This window comes from Zosterops lateralis, assembly GCF_965231275.1.
Source record: "Zosterops lateralis genome assembly, chromosome: 15".
Taxonomy (NCBI): domain Eukaryota; kingdom Metazoa; phylum Chordata; class Aves; order Passeriformes; family Zosteropidae; genus Zosterops; species Zosterops lateralis.
This window is the reverse complement of record NC_139775.1, coordinates 8,083,215-8,106,762: the sequence shown is the minus strand read 5'-3', so window position 1 is coordinate 8,106,762 and position 23,548 is coordinate 8,083,215. Positions and strand designations below refer to the sequence as shown.

Below are 23,548 nucleotides of genomic sequence, written 5' to 3'. Positions count from 1 at the left end.
TATCTGGGTCCATCCCAGCTCTGCCACACAGGGCTTGGCACTGAGTTCCAGCCCTTTAGAAACAAAGGCATGAGCAAGGCCTGCTTACAGAACAGCTGAGGTCAGTGTGGAACACCTTTAGGTGCATCCTCTCACCAGCAAACCATGTCAAGTACCAGAAATTCTTCTGCCAGTGCCTGGGCTGTACGATTGTTCACTGCTGTCCTCTCATTCTTCTCAGCTTTGACTTTATGCCCAGGTTGGATGCCACTGAGAAGGGCAATTAATGCTCCTCCTCTTCCTCTGCACAGAAGCATTTCAAATGGGGCCAATTAAGCACAGGACTGACTCCCAGACAGATCCAGCAGCTGGGTGGCAATCCTGGGGACAGTTTCTGCAGAGGACACAGTGCTAATTAAGCTCCCCACGAGCCCCCAGTGATGGGCACCCCTTGTAGGGTGGGACAAGCAGTCTCCTGCACACCCAGAGCTGCTGCTCTGTTCACCTCAGAGCCAACCATGAACCTGCAGAGCTGATACCACCAGCACAATTACCTGTGAACACCAGGCTGGCATTCTCCAGCTCCTCCTGTGGAACCTTGAAGCTGAAGGACTCATTGTAGAAGGGATCTATCGTGCCCCGCATGCAGGAAGTCTTCTTGGTCTTTGTTAATTTTAATCCGTGAACAAGCTGAATTTTCACAAAGGGATCTGGCAAAAAGCACAAAGCACAGGCCCTGTGTTAGGGGGATCATGAGTCAGCAGCCCTGTGTGAAAGGGCTGGGCGCCACAGGGATGGACTGTGCTGGGAAATGCCCTCTGGAAATAGCTGGGACTTGAACCCCCATGCTGCTCCCAGAGATTGGCAGAGTGGGGACAAAAGTCAGGCAGCCGGATTAAAAGCATTCCCTGCCAAAATCACAGTTAATGCCAGACTTGACAGAGACCAAACATACTGTTCTTTTTGGAAAATGCCAATATTCTGGCAGCAGCAGAGGCTGGGGCAGGAACAGGAGAAAACCACCTGAGGACAGAGACACAAAGCAGTTCCCAGCAGAGTGCCCAGAGCCAGCAGGGAGCAGTGCCCACAGGCTGCCCTACAGAACACAGCACAGGGGGATCAGAGCTCCTGCTTCCTCACCTCAGCCTGGCTCAGAGATCTTTACTTTAAATTTGGCAAACCCTCCACTGGATCTCAGGGTAAGTATTCTAAATACTTTAATTGTTGTCTATACATACAAAACAACAGAGCCTTGTATTAACAGGACCTGAGCATCAAATCCCCCATGGTCCCCCACAGATTGCAGCCTCACTGATCTGCTTTAAAGGCACATATAATCTGTGCATGAGTAATGTGAGAAATGCACTGCCCTTTACCTGAACCTTGGCTCATGTCTGTCTGAAGAAGTTGTTTTGCTCTAATGATGTCCACGTTCAGCCTTCCTGCACTTGGTAGGTAGTTTAGTGACAACAGCAGCTCTCCCAGCTCCACTTCATTCTGCAGGGAAAAAAGAATGTGGAGGTTTAGAACAGAGCCCAGAAGGGAAGAGAAGAGAGAGAAATTAAATAAATCCCATTTGTCTAAGTGCCTGAAAAATGAATTTTAGTCACGCTCTGAACTGCAACCAAGAACCATCTGGTGGTTCCTCATGCTAAGCGGAAACAAGAAAGAAATGATCCCCAAACAAAGATCCTTCTCTAATCACCAATCCTTCACCAGCTTCCCAGCAGCCATGCAAAGAGAACCTATAAGTAGGCAGGGGGACAAGGTCAGCAGCTTCTACTTGCTCCATCTGTAATGGGTCCAGGTAATTCTGATCTTTCCAATGTGCAGAACACAGACCCACTGAAGAAAACATTCTCTTTCCTGCCCAGCCACTTGGGAAGTTCAGATATGCACATGCAGTGGTTAAAGCATCCCTGGGTCACAGCAAGGCAGTTCAGAGGAGACATTCCCTTGATCTACCAGAGCCCCTGGCACAGCCTGACTGTGCCCTTGCTGCTCACCAGCCTGAACCATGGCCACAGCTCCACATTAATACAGCTGCTCAGCCACCATTTCTTTTCCTTTTACTTAATGATGCTTAAAACTAGTAATTAATAAGCTGGAGAGCTCACATCACTGCTCCTCAGACATGAGGGTTTAAAACAACCTCTCCCCCCTTGCCATGACCTGGCTTGAGAGGCTCTTACTGTCAGATGTAAAATACACACACTGAAACAGCTCTGGAGACTGGAAACACACCAGCCAGTCCAGGCAGGGAATTGATCCGTCTGCCTAGTGTCAGGTCCACACAGGAGTGCAGAGCCAGTGCTTCATCCCAAACAGTCAAACAGTCCAAAAACCAACCTAGATCATGTGTCAGAGCCCATTTCCAAGAGGCAAAGGAGCTGCAGTGGTATTGCAATCATAACAAAAGGCTCAAATATCTTTACTGATGCCCCAAATATTAGATTACAGAAACCAGAGACTATGGGGAGACAGTAAAGTAAAAGGCTCTCAGAACAGTCACGGCCTGGGCTGACCCAAAGAACCAGGTCCATCAGCAGATGGGCCAGCACACAAGTCACAATCCCTGGTAAAAACATCAGTGGCTCAGGGAAACTGAGGCTGGGGCTGCTGGGAAATCTAACCAGGAAAAGCATCTGATTTCTTAAACTCTTTTTGTCACACCATCTTGTGGTCACACTGTGGAGCGGTATTGTGACTCCACAGCACACACACTCACATTTACCACATACATTTATTTCCTTTTGTTGCTACAGTATTTCTGCCTCACCCAGAAGGCACCTCTCTTCCATCAACCTGGGTGAGCTCCCACACCACAGTGCTGTTCAATAGATGATGTTTTAAGTTCTTTCCATCAGAAGCCACTCCCCAACACAAGCCTGACCCAATATGCACACAATACTCACAACTCTGGTTAGTCCAAGCCACACCTACACACTCCATGGTGTCCTGGGGTTGCACAACTTAAGGATCTAAGAGCCTCACATCCCAGGTGGTCTAAACACCATCTAATTGATTTAAACTATCATCTTTCATTTGATTTTGCCCAAAAATGCTCCTTTCAGGTCTGCGGCTGGAACAGCCTGCAGACACGTTTATCATCAAGAACAGTCAGTGATTTTTAATCCTATTACCAGGACAGGATGGAAGCATCACAGTGCCCACACCACCACCCTCAACAGGAGCCACATGAGGCAGTCCTCTACACCAGCTCATTTTTTATAACGTATAAACAACATTTTTAACACACCCAGTCCTTCTTCCACTTGCATTCACTGCTGGCCAGGTTCAATTCAGGCTTAAATTCCTAGAAATTCAGGTGCATCTGGACAGTGCAAATTAGGAAACTGATCTGTACTTTTATTACCTGCTGGGGAGAGACAAACAGCTCCAGCTGCAAACACCAAACTTGTGGCACAGCCAGGTGGCAGACTGGCATGGGGCAGTGATGAAGAACCTTTCCAGTCACCTCAGGCTTAGAATGCTGAAAATCTGCATCAAGATTTGGGATAATTACTTGTGGAGTTGTCCATTGATGGAACCTGTTGACCTTATCCAGGAACTGCAGGAAATAAGGCCAGAGAGGAGCCATGGAGCTCAGCAAGGGAAGGCAGATCTACATAATTCCAATTCATTTGCATTTATGATCCATTTACAAAAAAAAAAAAAAAAAAAAAAAAAAAAAAAAGCCCAATGTTGTACACTGACAGTGTCAGGCTGGATCTGTAACATCCACTTAGACACTGGCAGGAGAACCATGTCCTGTCACCCCCGCAGAGATTAAGGAAGGAGCCACTACAGTGTCACCATCACACTGCTGCCCAACCCACCCAGCTTCCACAGGTAAAGGTAGGATCTAATTTTCTGCAGAACCTAACCTAACAGGGACTTCAGCAGCTCTAGAAAAATCTTTTTGGCTATCTAGGCTTAAATTTCAGTAAGGAGAGATATAAAATGTTATATTCTGTGTGTGTGATCCACCAAAGACAGCAGCCAGACTACAAGTAGCTTTAATCAGTCTCAGATCAAGCCTGATCTCACAAATCTCAACCTTCTGCCACTCCATGCTTTTCAAGAGTGCCCACATTTGGGTTAATTATTTTGAGGGAAGGACCATCCCTCGAAGGCCATGGAGGGATGGATGTGCTCAGCCCCACTGCAGGCCCAGCAGCAGCAGCAGCAGCAGGAGTTCTCAGATTCCCTGAGAGCTTCACCTCCCTGGACAAGTGACTCAGCCTTTTCAAGGCACTGAATGCCAGCAGCCAAGTGCCTCTGATGTTATAACTGCATTACTTCTGGCTTAGCCACGAGGAGCTGGGAAACGTGCCTCGAACGCTGCCCGGTGCCTTGGGGGATGCCCAACACACATGGGGGAAAATGGATCAGTGTCTGACCATCCCCAGGGGCTGGCACTGCCCCCGCCGTGCACCAGGCTCACCAGCTCTCTCCTGTGCTTCACTCACCTGCCAGAAGCAGCGAGCACGCCAAGAATTCACGGGCTGCCCCAGGAAACAGGAGGTACGAGGCAGGAGGATTTTGTTCCCTGCGCTTTTCCCGACAAGCTGAAGGCACGGCTCCCTTGGCTGATGTGACAAGTCCGGCTCACCCACAGCCTGGAAACGCTCTGTGCTGCCAGAACCCGCCAGCCCCAGGCCAGCCCCGTGTTCAGAGGCACAGAACATCCCCCTGTGATGTGTTCTGGCTCACACTGGGGCATCCCCAGAGCTCGGGCTGGCTCCTGCAGGGGCTCAGCTGAGGAGAGGGGATGCGAGCTCATGCACAAGAGGTGCCATGGGCACACTGCTCACTGTAGGGCAAGGAAGTGCCGAAATTTTACGTTTCCTAGGTCTTTTGATCAGGAAAGTAGAGTGCTGTGGGTTTGCCTTCAATGCTTTGCTCACAGCAGGCAAAACAAAACAAAACTGAGGTGCCCCTCAGCCCCGCCGTGCTAAGGCATCATTTCAGCTGCCATTGTTATGCTGATGACGAGCTGATTCGTGCCCAGATCCCAGATGACCCTGGAAAAGCAATTTCCTGTTTGATGAGATGCCGGAGTGACACCAAGTCTGGGATGTCTGAGACTCTCCTGAAGCTCTGATTAACATTTCACTCCTGGCTGTATTACACTGCCAGGTTGGATTTGCAGCCTTGGGCTCGCCTGTGATCCAGAACCTTCTCCAGTTACTGCCTGGGCTGAACCCAGAAGTTTTGAACCAGAATTTTTTTCTGTTATCTCTGAAACACAAAGAGACTCCCCCGAAGGAAGATGGGCTTTTAATTAATGCCTTTCTCACATCTTGTTTGGTCCAGGTAATTCCTTTCCTCACAGTCCCCCAGACTGTTCCTTGTGCATTGCTACAACACCAGCAAAATTCTGCAGCTGAAACCCTTCCCAACAGGAACCAGAGCACATTACCTCAGCACTGACATCTATGCATTGCTCCTAATGAAGTTTCAGATTGATTTTCCTCCTCAAGGTTTATCTGTGTTGGTACCTCCAGGCACAAACTGATGGCTTAGAACAGTTTGCTCTAACAGGTTTCCTACAGCATCCTGTGACACAGTCATTGTTTTGGGAAGGTTGAGCTATTAAGGACCAGAACCTGAGAAAAAATATACTTACCAATGAATAGGAGCAGTAATATTCCTACATAACTGACACCAACTGGATGTATGATGAAGAGAGTCACAAAATCCCTTCTAAAGTCAAACTGTCTTTGCATCAGTTTGAAAGGCCCTGACAAAGCCCCTGTTGTGCAAAAAGCTTTGGGAAGAAGATATCCTATGGAGAGCTCCTGCTCCTGGACCCCACCAGCCTCTCCTCTGGGTTCCTCCTCCACAAAATTCACCCCACAGCACCCCAGTCCTCTGCAGGAAGGGTAAGGAGTGAACAGCACTGAGGGGAAAGGATGAGGTGGCTGAGAAGACAGATAAGGATAAAGAGAGAACAGTCAAGAAGAAATTTTCAGTGCTGGAGCTTTAAAGACTCAAAAAGGAAAGGGGGGGAAAAACCCACAGAAATGAAACTGTGGAAAAACAAACATACAGAACAGAACAAACATACAGAAAAGAAGATAGTAGAAAAACACAAGACGAAATATGAAAACAAACCACAGGTTAAGAGCTAAAATGTTGTTATCATGATGGGCACGCCTCCATCACAGCATCCCATCACAGTTCTAACTTCAGTGACCTGCAGGGTTTCCTGCCCTCTGCCAGGCTTTGCCCAGGGCATCTCCTCCACTGGCCCCAGGTGAACTTCCAGGGTGGTTTTAACATGCAGCTGGGGATCAGATATGGCCCCATGCAACCACCTCATACCACCCTGAACATCAGAACTGACAGGTCATTCTAGTGCACTCGTAGTATGAAGTCAAAAAAGCAAGTCCAATACTCACTCCCTCTACTACAAAAATGGCTTAATTTGAGGGAAGAAGGAATTTCATGCTATTTTCCCACCACAACTAGTTTTTTGGGTTTTTTTTCCTTTTGCAGAATGATCTCCAAGCTCTCATTACCGCTGGTCTAAAACATTTATTCCTGCCCACTCAAATCTGCCAAAAGAGAAATGAATCATATGTCAATAAAACTTGGGGTCCTGAACATGTGCTTCAGAATTAGTTTTAGCGGCGAAATATGGGAATCTGAGCCCAGCTACAGCGAGGCCTGCCAACTTCATTCATGGTAATTAAGCAAAGCCACACACATTTCAGGGGATATTTAAGGAGTGCAGAGTGTTCCTATGGGGACTGGACTCAAGAGCCTTTCCACGAGCAGCTACTGTGCTTTAGAAAGGCATTAATTACCTTGCAAGAGAAATTCTCCCAGAACTACCAAGGATAAAGAATTTGGCAATACCTGCACTGACATTTTCCATAAGGAATAAGTCCTTCTGCTTAGCTGCTGGCTCTGATGATGCATTGGGCAGCAGCTCCCCTGTGCCTCTGCTTTGGGCTCGATCCCCCCAAACACCAAGTGTGTTGATCCAAGCTCAGAAAGTGCTTGTGTGCAGCTACAGCCTCCTGCCTGAGGCTTGGCATGCAGTAGTTTGTAACTCTGGTTCCTCAGGCTGAGAGGACAGCTCAGCTGTACCTGGGTTCTTTGGCCACCCACTGCTGGCAGTGAGCAGGACAGTGCTGCACAGCCACCTCCTCACTGCAAGGGAAGTGCTCTGCTGGTTCACTCACAGCAGCTCCCCGAGCTGGTGATGAAGATATTCCTCCAACAATGAGGAGCTGTACATCCCATCCACAGGCCCAAAGAGCTGGGTCCAGCTCCCAGGGGAGCCAACAGAGCTGTTGGCTGTAGAAGCTGGACCATGGCTCAGCTGGGAGAAGCTCGCTGTCCCTGCTGACACTGCACACACCAGGAGATCTCTGGCTTTCCTCACCTTTTGCAGCTCACGGGGGCTGGCATAGCCCTGTACTGAGGCAGTTCCAGCTCTGGGATGAGGGAACTCAGTGTGATGGTGGCACTCAGCACCTGAGCTTATCAGCACACTCTGTGTCAGTGGCTTCCAGGTGGAAACAGCAAGTGCAAAACAGATGCTCACTTAACTCATGTCACTTGGCCACTTTCCCTGCTCTTTCACAATGCCTGCTCCCCTCCCACTCCCACCAGTACGAAGAGAAAACTTCTCCACAGCTCCTGCCATCTGGATTTACTTTCCTCCATCCCTCTCCAGCTCATGATGTTTCTGTCTATAAATTCCAGCTTAAAAAAAAAAAAAAAAAAAATCACGTATTTTGTGCCTTTCATCTTCACATATCATGTCTCTGACTGTCTGTGTTTCTCCCCCTCCTGTTACTGCTTTTCCAAGCACCTGCTTCAGCCTTTTCTCCTGTGGCTGTGGGGGTGCTGCCAGCTGCTGCTCCGTGTCACAGCCCCAGGGCAGCCAACCCAGACTGGCCAATTTTCCTGGGCTAATGATCAAAACTGCACCACAGTAGTTTGTGGTGCTGTCCAGGATCCAAGGACACCTTCTGCAAAATAAAATGCAACTGCACGTAGATATATATGTATTTTTTTTTTTACTCCCCGTCTATCACCATCTCTCAACACAAAGCACACTTCAGCAGGCTCAGGTTCAATCCAACAAGAAACTGATAAAGGCTGTCTGCCCCTCAGCTAATCAAGCAAAAAAGTGAGAAGCATGAAAAAAATTGTCAACATGTCAAATCTATCATTCCACAGGCAGAAGGTTCCAACTAGTATTAAAAAAAACCCTCAGAAAATTCTAGCACAAATATCACCGTTATCGAAAGATATTAAAATGTAGTTTTTCAAAGCAATAAGCTTTACTGTTTTACTTGTTCCAGGATTTATCTTAACCCTTTGATCAACGAATTTAATCACCACTAGGATGAAACATGCCTTACTCAATGAACTTTAAAAATTTTATCATTGAGAAAATATGGGAAGACAATGGCAAACATCATCCCTGGATGTCCTGTACAAGCACTGTTGATCCCTTTACAGTTGCAGTCTGCCAGCAAAAAGGTATGAAAGGACAACTTTACTGATCAAACTGTGGAGGAATTTTTTGCCTAAGTTTTTCCACATGATAGCAAGGGCATAAATGGAAAAGGCTTTTAAGCCCGTGCATTCAAATGGAGTTTTGTCTTTCTCCTTCCTTTTATAAATATCAGAAATGCCAACTTCTGCATAAATAATTTATCTTGAATGCTGGTGAAGCAGACAGCACTGCTGAAAACAGCAGCAGCTTTCAATGAAACTTTGGAGAGAGGGAAAGGAAGAGCTGGCTCCGAGCTTGGCACATGAAGGCAGAGATGATCTTTTCTAATCAAGGTCTGTATTAGCTGTGGAATGAGTCCATGTTACTCATAAAGAGATGCAAAATACAGAGAAGTATTTATCATGCAAAAGTAGGGAGCAGGGAGAGAAGCAAAACTGCATGGTGGGAATCATAGGAGGATAACGGGATGCAAAACCATGCCCCACATAAACACATATTCAGGGACCCCATGATTTTGACTTGGGCACCACTTCCAAAACTTTCCTTTCTTGCCTGAACACTGTTCAAGCTAATCCCACAACATTCCTACTTCTGTTACAGGAAATCCAGCTGGCTCTCCTGCAGTTACCTGGAGCCCTGACCTTCCTCCCTTTATACAGTACAGCAGGTCTGAGCAAGAGAAGAAAGTTCTCCCAGCCCCTCTGCACACACAGAGGGGGCAAAGCAGAGTCAGAGCCCCAGCTGGCTTCACTTTCAAACACTGCTTGGGGTATTTCCCTTCTACAAGTGTCTGATCATTGGTTTCCACTGCAAATCAGACTCTTGAACCCACAATATAAACCAGCAGTGAGGCCAATGATTTACTGCTCATTTCATCCAGTATCTCTGGCTATGGCACCCTTTTTTGAACACCTAAAAATCAAAAAAAAAGTGAACCATCCAACAGGTTTTAATTTAGCAAAGACTCCTTGGAAATTGAAATTTGTGAGCTGAAAAAGAACTGGGAGAGGCAAGCTTGTTACACCAACCTGGTGTGATATTCATGTCCTTAGTACAAACATTTGAGATGCTGTTCACACTATGTTCTCTTGCTTTTTCCCAGGGTTTTGTGTATCTAGCTATGTGAGTGGTACTGTTAGTGGTAAACTTGGTAGGTAACCACCATTCCTGGCTGCAAAGTTCAGATCTTTCCACTGAACAGCCCTTTACCTGGCTGGCAAGAAGGTGGCCCTTTCCTGAGAACAGAGGTGACAACACAAAGACCCTTTGCATCTCCTCTTCCCATACCACTGGATGGTTGAAATGCCCAAAATGCATGCAACATCCCTCTTGCAAATTTAGTTCCTTCAGCGATCTGATGAAAATAAAACTACCACTCCTGTGCAGATTGTTGCTTATGCATTATGCCACAGATCTGGGCAGATTTCATCTTCTACATGTTTTACTGAATCAAATCATTACTGAACTGGCACCAGGGGTTCCCCTCATGTCCTCAGAGCACAGGAATGACCTGGGTGTGACAGTGTCACAGCATTCCTGAGAATGGATGCAGGTCACTGCAGAGACAAGAAACACCTTCCCAAAGGTGCAGACTTCTAGAGAGGCTTGAATTGTTCTTGTTTAAGCTGACATAGGATTTTTGTTCATGACTATAAAAGACATCTCCTCTACCTCGCACTGTTAGTTATAAAACCTGTCACAGGCCCACATAATCCCAGCCCAGCAGATGCTGTGTTAACAAGATGACAATTACTAATTAGAAACAGCATTACTTGCCAACAGGCAAAGGAACCACACACACACACAAACTCCCAAAACAGCAAGAAAAACTGTGGCAATAATCTGATAAATTCTGTTACCTGAGAACTAGGCACAAGGGCTTTCCACCAGTGTCCACCTTTCACAAGGTCTACATCACTCAAGGGCATTGACACTTTGCCAATAACACAATGGCGTGAGAATTTGTCAAAATCCACTACAGTTAAAAGCAGAGTTCTTCTCTGGGCTTCTAAAAAGGGGATTTCAAATGTGTACCTCTCCTCAAACACCGGGTTCTGCGTTTTGCGCTTCACTCCAGTCTGCTTGGAGTTCTTCTGGTCAGGCAGGAGGCAGATCTTCACATAGGGGTTGGAGTGAGCCATGTCTTGCCTTGAGCCATCGTAGGAAATTGGAGGAGGCAGATCTTTAGCCTCAATGACTCGCACTATTAGGTAATTATGCAGCAGATCATACTGTGTGCTAAAATGCAGCATGCCCAGCTGGTACTTGGACAAGATCTCCTCATCTGTCAAGGAGTCCATGTCATCGCTATTTGAGTCCAGAGAGTACAGCCTTGGTTCAAATTTTCTAAAATAGTCATCTGGGGTGTAGGTTTTTCGCAGGATAGTTGGCTGAACTATTTCTTTCTTGGCTCCTATTATTCCAAACTCGATGGGTTTGATGTCAACTAGTGGAGAACTTGGCCTCCTCGACTCCAGACCTGAATGAGAGAAACACACAAATACGACTGTTAGAAAGTCCACTAAAGCAATTACAGGTGCACATCAGCTTTGGGTACAGCTATTCTGTGTCTGAGCAATGCCAGCACAGGCTCCACAGTGGGACTTTTAACAGCACCCTCAGCTATGCTGAAGCACAACCTTGCCTGCACTGTCCCTCCCTGTCCATCTGCACGTGCAATCACCATGCTCGTGCTCCAGCAAGGAAAACAAGGCTGGCCACTTCCACTGTGCTCCTGCCAAACAGGACGAGGTTTTAATCAATGTGCCTTCAACTTGACTTGGCTCCCTGTCTAGAAGATGAAAGAGCAGGCGCTACAGTTTGATTTTCTGCCCCACAAGAATTACATTAATGCTGGAAGGACGACCTTACTTGAGATCCGCCGCGTGAGGCTGTAAGTGGACCGTGATGTATCTGACGACGACCGCCTTCTGTCAGGGGAAACATCCTGAAGAGTGGGAGGCAGCTCGCTGATTGTATTATCAGAGTCTCCATCTTTGTCCTCATTCTGGCTGCTTATCCTGTTATAATGAGAGGCCTTTGGATGATTCAACCCAGCACCAGGAGTATATACGGGATAACAACGTGTTCTGGCATTCTGGGGCTGGTCTTGGGTGCTCGTCCCCCGATGCTGTGGGGTATCTCCTGATCTACCTGGCAAGCAAAAGGCTGAGCAACTGACTTCAGACCTTTGTAAAAACCAGATTCTTCACCTTTCTGCCTGCCTTTCAAACAGGGTTTTATCAGTATTAGAGCATGACACAGGCCACTAAGGAAGATATAACTCAGATGCTAATCAGAAATATTCTACTTTGCTCTAAAGAAAAAAAAATCAAACCAAAACCCCACAAACCACAAACCTCAAACTGTAGCTTCCTGCTGTAATTCACAGCTTTGGAAGCACAGACTTCACTAGGAATGAACCAGCACAGAAAATCACAATGCTCAGATATCCCAAACCTACCACACACCTCCTGCTAAAATATTGCATGTTTGCCAGTAAAGTTTCAAAACTCGATCTTACAGACACAATTCATTATTTGCTATTTATTGGCATGCCTTTTTAAATATTTGGCTGCTTTTTATCCACTTCTGTAAACCAGATGTGATTCTCAGCAGACAATAATTTTACTGCCCAGGGATCTTGGTGGGAACAGGGAAGTTGTCAGATCTAAATGACAAATCAAGTTTTGTAGCACCTTTGAGAAGACTCCACAGAATTCTGGCATCATAGAGACATCCACAGGCAAATCATCCTTCAGTTTGTTTCAATGAACATATGCACACACAAGTTGGTTTTATATAGAACAACATTCTGGTTAAAAATTCCAACATGTCACAGCTGCAGCAGCTCCTGAAAGAAGAGAGGATCTCCCAACTTTGACTGAAAGAAGGGCAGGAGCAGCCAGTAACAACTGCAGGGGGTAAAGCCTGCAGCTGTGTGCTCAGAGGGGAGTGCAGCTGATGGAAATGGAATCACACAGTGGGTACATGACGTGTGGTGCATCCTGCAAAACAGCCAGTCCACCAGACAGAAAACAGCAGCACATCACAAGGAAAGCATCAGCACAAAATGAGCAAAGCAAAGGGGAACTCTGTGTGAATTTTGCTTCCAAGCCACCCTTTCTATGTGCTCAGCTGGATATAAATGAAATATATTGAATCATTTTCATTAGTAACCAATGACTGGAGCAGAGCAATGGATATATTTTGCAAAAAGCAGTAAACTTGCAGAAAAGCTCAACAAGTATAAAAAAAACCCAAACAAACCCCCCAAAGCAACTGTAAATTCTCATCCAAGCCCACAAAGTTCACAGCAGGATCCATGCAAATTTCACCAAGTTAGACTCACACAACTCATCCACACTAAAAAAAAAAAATAAATAAATAATTCTGTTAATAATCAAAACCAAACCCTGAGCTAAAAGGGGCGTACAATATTTGCACAGCTCTGCAGCCCATTAAAGGCAGTCCAAACCATACAGTTTGATATATAATCAGTACTTGGAACACAAATAGCTTTTTCATGTCTAAATGCAGGTCCATACAATCACAGGTGGCATTTGGATATGCCTGTGTTTGAGAAGCAAATGCACAGAACAAGGCAGGGTGAAAAGGGAATCAGGAAGAGAGGCATTAAGGATGTTCTACAATGGGTAAACGCAATAGTGAGTTAATAACATACAGATGACCTTTAGTAAGGAAATTGCTACTGAGCCACAATAATTTTTCCTCAAATAAACTTTGGCTCTGGTTAAAGCAGCTCTGTTTCTGTTTAATCCAAACCTTTGGAAAGAGGAGTCGTGTCCTGATTTCAATTCAGTCTCACAGCGTGCACTGTTTATCTTTGGGGTTTATGTAGAATATTCCATAACAAGCAGCTCAAACATCCACCCTCATTCCCAGGCCATTTCTGCAAGGACCAGGATGCAAGTGCTCCTCATGAAATAACAAGAAGTTCCCATGCACTCAGGTCAATGCAACTGGACTCACTGTAGGAAGGTTTTTGTTGCCACTAAGTTGCCACTACAAAAAATTCAGAAAGTGAGAAAAATCCATATTCTCCCAAGAAGAAAGGCTTAAACTTGCAGCTTTATTGTCCACTCCTGAATTCCCAGGACAATGAGGTGTCTCAGCTGCCAAAGGGAAAACCTAGGGCCAAAATATAAAGGATGGGTCATTAATCAAGGGCATTTCAATGTTTGCTCGTTCACCAATGAGGACCATAAAAACAGTTTTCCCCTGGGGAGTGGGTAGGAAGGTGAGGAAGGCACAAATTGCATTCTACATTACACCAGTGTCTCAGGCCCATGAAGAATAGGCAAGATGGAAAGATCTCAACTGAAAACGTAGATCTATTTTTAAAACACTTTCAGGCTGCAAGCAGAGAATACAATAAATTGATTTTGTTCCCAAATTCAATGTGTGCATCTAAATGCAAAATAAGGTGATGTCAAACCTGGTTTTCATTGAAGGGGTTTCCACCAAATACAAAAGCCCCCTCTTCAAAAGTAAGAGGAAAAAAAAAAAAAAAAAAAGAGGGGTTCAACTGGGATACACAGATCTCTGAGCACTTAAAAACATTAAAAACCTTATTCTAAGAACAAACTATTCTAAGTCCAAACTATTACTCTGCTCACGCATCTAATTCCAGAGATCATTCCCCACATCCAAAAAGGCATATAGACATACAAAAATATAAGATCAACACAGTGAAAACAGAATTCTTCTTTGGTTTCTAAATTCTGAGTCAACATGGGATCATTTCCATCTTAAACAAGCACACAAGAAGCTTGGGTCTTCGATTCATCAGCAAGCAAAATATACCAAATCTGGCTTCTGCCTTTGACTTTCTTTTCATCTTCCATACCCTTGTTCCTCTACAGGCTCATTTCTTACCCCTCTGCTCTCAATCACATCCCCTTGGGTCCTCTACTTCTTCCTATCTTTGCCCTCCTCACTTAGATAATTTCTCTTTCTCTTGAGTCCTCCTGACTTAAATAATTTCTGTGCTCCCTCACCATTTTCCAGCAAAATCATCCTGGAAGCACAAAGCATTATCACACTGCCTGGCACCACTCTGGGTCCATGCCAGCCCAAGAGGAGCCCACGGCATTTTCAAACAAGCAAAGCCTCATCTCCAACTTCTACATCAATGTGAGTCAACAGGCATCCTTAGAGATCACAGGTTTGCAACTGTGTCACAGGAGATGGTGACTTCAGTGACCCTAAGGCCTTCAGGCAAAGCAAAGCTCCTTCTCTCCTGTGTCCTCCTCTTTGGTGCCTGCTTCCCCTCTCAGGCTTTACCTCTGGGAACTGACCTTCTCTCAGCACTAGAGCAGAACAGGAGACTCTGACTGCACCAAACCACCCAGAGCTGGATGGAAAGATGGATAAATGGCCTTGGCTGGGGTCACAAGGATGCTTCCCAGAGCTGAGCATCTGTAGGTGAACCATAAAGTGAAACAGGGTTGAAGAACTGGGTTGTCTTTTACCAGAGAGTGCTGTCCTCTGCTTATGGCCATTCCAAGAATCTATTGTAGGGGCTTTCAGGTGGAGCAGGACCAGGGGGAAACAATACAAGCTGGAGAGAGCACTTTATGAGTCCAAAGGTCTCCATGTTCTCTGCCCATGGCAAAGTCCAACTCATTTGCAAAGCCAGCAGACATCTGAGATTTGAGATAATAAGAACAGGGCTTCAGCACTCACATCACTCCTTCAGCCAGACAGAAGAAAAATCCAAGAGTCAAAAACTACACCCTGGTAAAATCACTACACCCCAAAACACACAGGATGTTCCTCCTGCTGCTCAGCATACCAGGTAAGCTCTGAATCACCCTCTTGTCACAAGCTCAGCTACTTGTTCCCAAGATGTAATTGCTCCTGCACCAATCTTTCCATGTCCAATACTGCAACCTCATCACTGTGCTCTCCTGTGCGTGATGCTTTCCTATTTAGCATTGATTTTGTTTCCATTCCTCATTAATTGCAGGTGAATACGTTTCTGAGCATATATCAGACTCCTAAATATGCTGCTCCACATTTAAAAACCATGCTAACACATCTTGAACAGCTCTATTTTTATTGCTTCAGTATTAATTACCATCCTGTTCTACCTGAATTCAGAAGAGTTTGTGGACAAGGCTGCAACTTAAACATGAGAAAATTTATTTCATGCAGCATCAAGACGTGAACCTTGCAGAGCTGACACAGAATAACAGCACATAGTCACAGGAGCTGATAACATTACCTGTGTGCCTCAGTGCCCAGGTACCAAAGTCTGAGCATCACTGAACTGGCCTCTCCTGTGCCACAAGTTCTGGACACACTGAAGCCATGCTCCACAAACACAGCCCAGCCCAGCTGACAAGGCAGCCACTAAAACACCAGAGAGCTCCGCTCCCTTCTTGGTTCCACTGCTGCCTCCATGGGGTCACCTCTGTGCTGCACATTCCTGACTGAGAGGGAGTAAAAGAGGAAAGACTTCACTGACTTCCTTTGTAGTGGATTTGCAAACATACTAATCAAAGCTCCAGATAAGACGTGGTGCTGTGGTCCTTTAATGATTTGAGAAGAAATTCTGAAGAGTACTATGGTGATGCAGAAGATCAAGTCCTGCTAAATGAAACTTTAAATGAATTTCCCCTTCAGAGCACGTAGGAGCTATGCCTTTCATCTGCTTATATGATAACCACCTTCACGCTAGGATAAGAAAGGATTTCAAAACAACATCATCAGCATTTCAGCCAAGTTGAAGTGCTCCAAAGGGTTGGTCCATTTGAAGAGGAAATAGGACTGAAGATGAAAGGCATCTTTAGAGAAGGGGGCACAGCTAAACCAGTTATCAGCTTGTTATGCCAGCTTACAAAACAGCTTCTGTCTTACCCATCAGAAGAGGTTTTTACAAAGACTAACCTTGCTATTTGAGTTAACAGAGCTGCCCTTTTTCACCATGCCAGGAGTAGCCTGCATTCCCACCCTCAGGAGCGCATCCTCTGAATGTCCCATTGCAATTCATATCACTACTCATCACAGCTGAGCAGTCCTACTCCTTGGTTAAAGCTAGGAAATAGTGCATCTAAACTTACAGCCAGGCTGGAGTTTGAGCAGGAAAAGGTCCCAGGATTTCAACTTCATCTTCATTTGTTTGACAACAGCTACAGTCAAAACACTTCTGACAACAATTTCTGCAAGTCCACCGGCACAGCAAGAGATCGGAGATTCGAGCGAGCAGACCCTGGAGCCATTGCAAACCAAAGTACAAGATTACAACCCATCAATAGCTATTGAGAGAAACCACTCAGCTGTATTTGTTTTTGTGTTTCTGCAACAGAACATTAAGAACTATATTTATTTCATCTATACCAACAGACAAGTGCTACGCAGTTACCAGCCCAACCCCACTGATGCCATAACAAGGAAGGAAAATAAGCATTCTCTGCAGGTATTTTCCCCTCTAGTAGCAATGTATTATTATGTAGGTTGGCAACAGGGTGATTTACAAAGCACTATGGCACAACAATACTGGAGTGGAAACATGCATATTCCTCCACACACATCAACAATCCAATAGATCATCAAACTTCAAACAGAAGGAATTAAAAACAGAAGGAATTAAAAACAGAAGACAAGTGAAAGCTTCGATTTAATCCAGCAAGGATCTATTTAATTAACACAGCAATGTGAAGACACTTCATCCCTGTTGATGTACAATCCATACACGTGGAGAATTACAGCCCAACAAACTCACCACTAAAATGGATTAGCCAGAGCACACTATCCTCATGCTTCTGCTCTGCTACCATGATTAATTTAATGAAGAACCTTCAATGATATTTTTTAGAAGAATAATTGACCCAGAAAAGTCTTTCATTCCTTAGGTTTCTGTGGTGGCACTGGGAGCACCACTTGTAACTGAGCTGTGCCAGCTCCCCATGGGAGCAGCAGCACCCTGGGGGCCATTCCCATGCCATCCCCACAGCCTTCCCCCCACCTCGAAGCTCTGCTTTGACAGGAGCAGAGAGCCAAACCTCAGCTCATTTCCCACCCACACCAACCCCAATTTCAGGAGAGAGGGCTCATTAAGCAGCACAAGGGCACTGCTCTGTGGGCACAGCAGGAGACACACAGCTGCCAAGGGCAGAGCACCTGCACCCAGGGTCAAACTGCTTTACAGCTGTATGTGGCTTTGAAATGCTCCTGAGAAACTGAAGAAATAAAGTCCATGAGAGATTCTCCATAGTTATCTCCCCAAAATACTGGAGACATCTGCAGCATTCATGAGCGTGGACCATGTGGAGGGGTTTCCTCAGAGGAACCTCATCTGCAGGGAAGACTTCACAGGAACATGGCTTTTTGCCACAGTAAAACACACATTTTTATTTCCATAAACAAAATCTGGGTACTGCAAACCAAAAAAATTACCAGCCCAAAATGCAGTGCATTACTGTATATCTAGGACATCAGTAAAGAGTCAGAAAACACGAGACAATCCCCTCAGGATGGAGCAAGGAGACAGAGCGGGGAGTGAATCATCAGATTAACTCACCTCATTTATTGGTTCCAACTGTCCTTTTAGACATCCAGGATGAAGCAAATGGGAACAAAATGAAAAAGACAAAAACAAGTTAGCAATGCTCAAACAACTTCAAATTTTCTGCCATGACATGGCCCAGCCTGGGATGAGTTTGAATTTCTGGCAAGACAGTACCTTACAGTTGTTAGAGGAAGAAGAGGTCTGACCAGGCATCAGCTTCTGCCATTTCCAATGCTTCTCTACAAAGCTCCTTCTGTTTCTCCTTTCCCACAAGCAAAACTCCCAAATCCATTCTGAAGCATGAAAATCCTGCTCATTGCTCCTTGTTAATGGCTATCACACGCAACCACTTATTTTGTTTTCTTTGGTAACCTGCCTCTAATTGCACCAACTACTTGCTGCTGACAGCAAACCATATCCAAATTTTTCAGTGGAAAAAAAGGCTTTTCTCTACATTCAGCCCATATCAATGGAGTTCCAATGCCAACTCATCAAAGCAACATTTCTAGGAAGGGATACAGACTGAATACTCTCCATTACATCTCTGGGCACCTTCAGCCTCATCCTCAGATGTGACTTGAAGAACACAAAAGATAGAAGTTAAAGGCTTGAGTCCCGGACTCCCATTCAAAAATCTGCACTGCAGGCACCTCCCCCAAGCCACAGAGAAAATCTACAGCAAAGGAAGAAGGCACCACAAACCAGTTCTTTATTCACAGAGCCACCCTTGGAATATTATATACATATATATATATATATAATGGACCCATTTCCTTTGGAGATTCACTAGCATTTCTGATACCTGCTGAAATGTCTTACCTATTGCATTCCCTTGATAATCTCTAAAAGTTTCCTATTTGTCCTGGCTGTCCTTGTATATGGGCAATCCCTAAAAAAAAACAAAACCGAATCCAAACAAACACAAAACCACAGAACAAAACAATACAAAAAAACCCCCATGAAAAGCTCCGTCCTGTTCTTCCAAATGCAGAAATTGGTTCCTAGCTTTATGCTCATGACATGACACGAGCAGCTTTTTCTGAAGAAGCTGGGATGTAGAAGTTGCCTTTAGTTCTAAGAACTCTCCCACGGCTCACGTTTTGGTGCAAGGCTTCCTTTTAAACTCCTTGGAAGCCAGTGCTTGTCCAAAGAAGCCACCACTTGTTAGGAGCAGTTAAAAAAACTAGAAGAGCCGCAGTGCAATGAGACAAGGCAGTGATAACAGATACCCATGGGCCAACTGTTTAAGAAAATGCTAAATGGTTAAAAGGGCTTTATCATTCCTTATTAATGCAAAGTTGCAGCCAAAGCTACAGCGGTTTAGCAGAGCTGCAAGGAGGATATTTAAGCTCTCAAACAAAGCGGCTGGAGCGGTGCCACGCGATCGAACGGCGGAGCACTTGTCATGCAAAGAGAGGGCTTTTCCGAAGGGCCCGAGGGAGGGACACACGGAACAGCCCTCCCGGTCAGCAGCACTCACAGCCAGCCCCGTGTGCCACCAGCCCCGAGAGCACACACAGTGAGCCTGTGGCCACCCACGAATGGGAGGGCAGGGCTAAGGACGGAATATTACGGTGCTGAAGAGGTAAACAAGTCAACAGCACCGTGGAGGAGTGAAATGCAGGGGCCCGTGAAAGGAAAGCAAACACGAGCACCTGTTCACCCACGGCGCTGGCAGAAGGGGCAGGGCTGGCCAAGGGCAGGGTTAGGGAAGGCTGGGGCATCCCCGGGAGCGCGGCCGCCTGATGTGCTCAGCAACGCCTGGAGAAGGGCTCAGCCTCCAGGGCCAGAGAGGCACCACCGTGCTCTGCCACATCATCCCAGCTGGCCGAGCAGGGAACCAGCCAGACGGGAGTCTCCAGCCACGAGTGAACCCTCATCAAGGGCGAGGCTGGGGGCAGGGCTCCATCCCCAGAGCCTGCTGCAGAGCCCCCGGCTGGGGGTTACCTGCTCCAGGTTAGCAGACCCGCCAATCCCAGCCGGCTCCTCAGAGCAGGACAACAAACCGCCGTGGCGGTACCCCGGGGATGCCGCAGCAGGGTGGGGTCCTCGCCGGTCACTGGCCGCGTTTTGCCCCCGCAGGAACACCCCCGGAAAGGCTCGCAAGCTCCATCGGCAGCGGACACCGCAGCCTAGGGACAGCGTGGTCCCCTCAGCCACACATCCCCCACCTTCCCACCACGACTGAGGCCCCGGTGTGGGGATAACGGGGTGCTGCCGATGTCCCGCTCCGCACCCGGGAACCCCCACCTCGCACCCACGGGTCCCGACGGCCGTGCTGCTGGAGGCCTGCCCGGCCCCACCGCGGCCCCCGCGGGCCCCGCAGGGCACCTCGGGCGGGGTCCAGCCACGGCTCTTCCAGCCCGACTGGCGGGGCAGCTCCTTCAGCATCCCCGCTCCGCCCGGCGGGCCCCGAGCGGGAGGGGAGCGGGGGGCACGGCGGGGACGGCCGGGAGGGGACACGGCCCCGCGGGACGGCGGGCACGGCTGGCACCGGGAGCGGGGGCTGGAGCGGGCTGGAGATGCCCCCCGGCCCGGGTTCACCCAGAACTGGGCGCTGCGCTCGGGGCGATGGCCGGGAAGCGGGCGGCTCGGGGGTCGCTCAGGGTCTGAAGCAGCCCGACAGAAATTGAGCCCCACGACGCCGGGAGAGCTCATCCATCACGGCGCAGCCCAGGGCGCCGGTGTCCCCCACCCCAGCGGTGCCCCCCGCCCGCCGGACCGTGCCCAGCCTGGGCGGCCCATCGCATCTCGGTCTGCCCGCGGGGTTCAGCATCCTCCTCCCTCCGAGAAGTCCTTGTGCGGGATTAGGGACGGGCTTCCACGTCCCCGGGGCCATCTCGCTCCCCCAGCAAAGAGAGGCCCGAGGGCTGCTGGCCAACCCCGCGGGCATCCTCTCCTGCCCCGGTGCCTCGCTATCAACAGCTGCCGGCCCCGCTCCTGCCCCGGCCCCGCCTGGCCCCTGCCCGGGGGTTGCTGTGGCCTCCGGGAACTCCTCCCCAGAAGTTAACCCGAAGTTGCGCACCCGCACCCGGCACGGAGCGCAGGGGGGGGGGGGTCCCGCCGCGGCACCGCACCCGTCCCGGAGCCGCCCCCGAGAGCCGCCCCCATCCCCGGGGCTCCCCCGGCCCGCCGCCCCGCACGCACCTGGATGTACGCCATGGCTCCGCGGGGCTCCGCGGGCGCGCACGGCACCTCCCGCCGCGCGGCCCCACCCGCGCCCGCCGCGCCGCAGCGCGGCACCGCCCCGGGCGGGGGGACGGGGGGACGGGGGCGGCCCCGCGGGCGGCGGCGGAGGCTCCGCGGGCGGCGGCGCGGGGGTCCCGCCGGGCCGGGGGCGCTGCGCTGGGGCGGGCGCGGGGCCGGAGCTCGGAGCGGGCGCGGCTCCCGCCCGGCCCGGCCCTGCCCGCGGAGCCTCCGCGGGCCCGCAACAGGTCCGCCGCAGCGCGGGCGAACACTGACCTCCAGAGGGCCCGGCGCGGAAATTCAGGGATGCGAACCCCTCCTGGCCCCCGGGACGCGGCCCCGCGGGAGGCGCCGCTGGGGGCGAGGGGCGGCCGGGCAGGTGCGAGCGGGGCCGGGGCCGATAAAGCGGTTTCACGGCAGCGCTTTCCCGCGAAGAGTTCGCTGGATGAGGAGACGCGGCTGAGTTTGGAGAACAGATGCGGTTGTTTTGTGAGCTCGAATGAACAGAGTGAAAAGGTACAAACTCACACCTTCCCCAGCTGAGGCGAGGAGCTGGAGCGGGGAGTGAGCTCGTAACCCACAGGGCACAGTGACATCCCGTCCCTGTGCTGGGTCCGGCCGCAGGCAGCGCGGGAGGGAACGTGCGCTGACAATGGGCAAATCCCACCACGGGGGTGCTTGGACCCGGAGAACTCAAGTAGCAAAACACTCCCGAGGTCAAACTCTTGACAGGGAAAGCAGAGGGAAAATGGAGCTGTTTGGCCGTTCTCTTGATCAGCCCCTTGGTGCCGCACCAACTGGAGGCTGCCCAGCGTCCTGGTGGAAACAAAGGCTTCTGCCCTCGGTTTTGGAGGAAGCTTTCAGGCTACACTTCTGGCACCTTCCTGCTACATTGATCCACTCTAAAGCCCGGCCAGTGACACAGAGAGGCAGGAGCTGTCAGCTCAGACCAGCTGGACGGTCAGGGCACCTCCCTGACGTGCACCAGCTCTGACTCACCACCTTTCATTTTACTCTGGTGAAAACATCTGCTCTGGAGAAGGGGACACTACAGCTTCAGATATTGGCCAGCCTAAGAACACCGGTGACTGCTGCTCCCTGTGGTAAGGAGGGAGCATCTGGGCCAGGATGTCTTTGGAAAGCTCTTGCATTACTGATATCATTTAATGGCCCATTTAAGTTCTCACTGAATTCAGTGAAAAAACTGCCTTGACTTCCGTGGGAAGGGCCATACTCTGCGTTTTTAAAAAAATGAACTCTCCTTTTCCCCAGGGAGAGCAGCTACTGCTTTAGAAGAATAATTATCACAGTGGAGATAAGCAAGAAAAAGCCTGTAATGCTTACTTGTTTCAGGCAGTTTTGAGCATATGATTAATTGGTGGTACAAGTTATTTGTCAATTTTTGCTCTGCAGTTCTTTTTAATTCCACTTCTTTCCAAGTGCCAGTGTTTAAAATGTCAACCTTTACTCTGAATATTGTTGCTCTTTTCACCACTGCGTTGATGCTGCTTCCAATAACCAAATGCACAGATTTCCTTTTTTTTTTTTTTTTTTCTTTTCATGTTTCAACATAATGAGGAGAGAGGCTTAAGCTTTCAGACAGATTTTTTTGACTCCTTAAAGACAGAATGCTGTGAGTCACAAAACTGTGGCAGGCACTACACAAACATTATACGCATATTTGTACTTACTCCTTTAAAACAACTTTTACAGAAGAGAAAGATCAGATGCTGCATCACTTCACGGTGACTTTTTTTGGCTGACACATATAAAGATTATAAGCCAAAAAAGAAGAGTGGAAGAAGTTTCTATGGGGAGTTGCCAATACTATTGATTTTTACATGAAAGCAATGCCCTCTTTTTTCCCCTTCACATGCTTTGGTAGCAGCTTGTAGCACAAAGCCATAAGACACACGTGCTCCCCTTGCACAGTCATACATATACATGCATTTAAGTGCTTTTTACATCATGGATGAAGGCTTTTAGATGATTTTCTCCCAGCACACATATTCACTAAGCAAGCACAGCTCTAACCCAAGGAATATGACAAGGATTCAAAACACTAGACAGGTGGTTATTGTAAAATCTAATTTCAAATCTGCATATGGCTGATGCTCTGATTAAGCTCTGCTTCTACAGCACTCAGAATAAACAGATCCATTTGACATGATGACAACATAACCTTTGGATGTCCTTTGCTGTGCACGCTCTGTGTCTGATAAGACACATTCCATACTTCCCACATGTACTGGCTGTGATGCAGATGGCCAGGCTTGCAAGTACAGAATTTTTAAGCAGAAAACTAGGAAATGAATAGTGCTTTTGCAGAACAGGATTTTATAGCAGATTTCTATTCTTACTAA

General features: G+C 48.1%; 1 protein-coding gene across 1 annotated transcript in view; it reads right to left on the bottom strand.

Annotated features, from left to right (window-relative positions):
- Window positions 1-21,172, bottom strand: part of SYT17 (synaptotagmin 17) — a gene marked incomplete at its 3' end in the record, with an annotated part of 33,480 nt that extends 12,308 nt beyond the window's left edge. Inside the window, exons 1-7 of the mRNA XM_083872928.1 lie at window positions 21,147-21,172; window positions 18,012-18,029; window positions 16,552-16,700; window positions 11,336-11,484; window positions 10,324-10,943; window positions 1,356-1,476; window positions 534-689 (exon numbers count right to left, since the gene is read on the bottom strand). Of these exons, the coding sequence (XP_083729054.1) occupies window positions 534-689; window positions 1,356-1,476; window positions 10,324-10,943; window positions 11,336-11,484; window positions 16,552-16,700; window positions 18,012-18,029; window positions 21,147-21,161 (1,228 nt within the window). The 5' untranslated portion in view covers window positions 21,162-21,172. The remainder of the gene's footprint in view (window positions 1-533; window positions 690-1,355; window positions 1,477-10,323; window positions 10,944-11,335; window positions 11,485-16,551; window positions 16,701-18,011; window positions 18,030-21,146) is intronic.
- Between the last annotated feature and the right edge of the window lie 2,376 nt (window positions 21,173-23,548).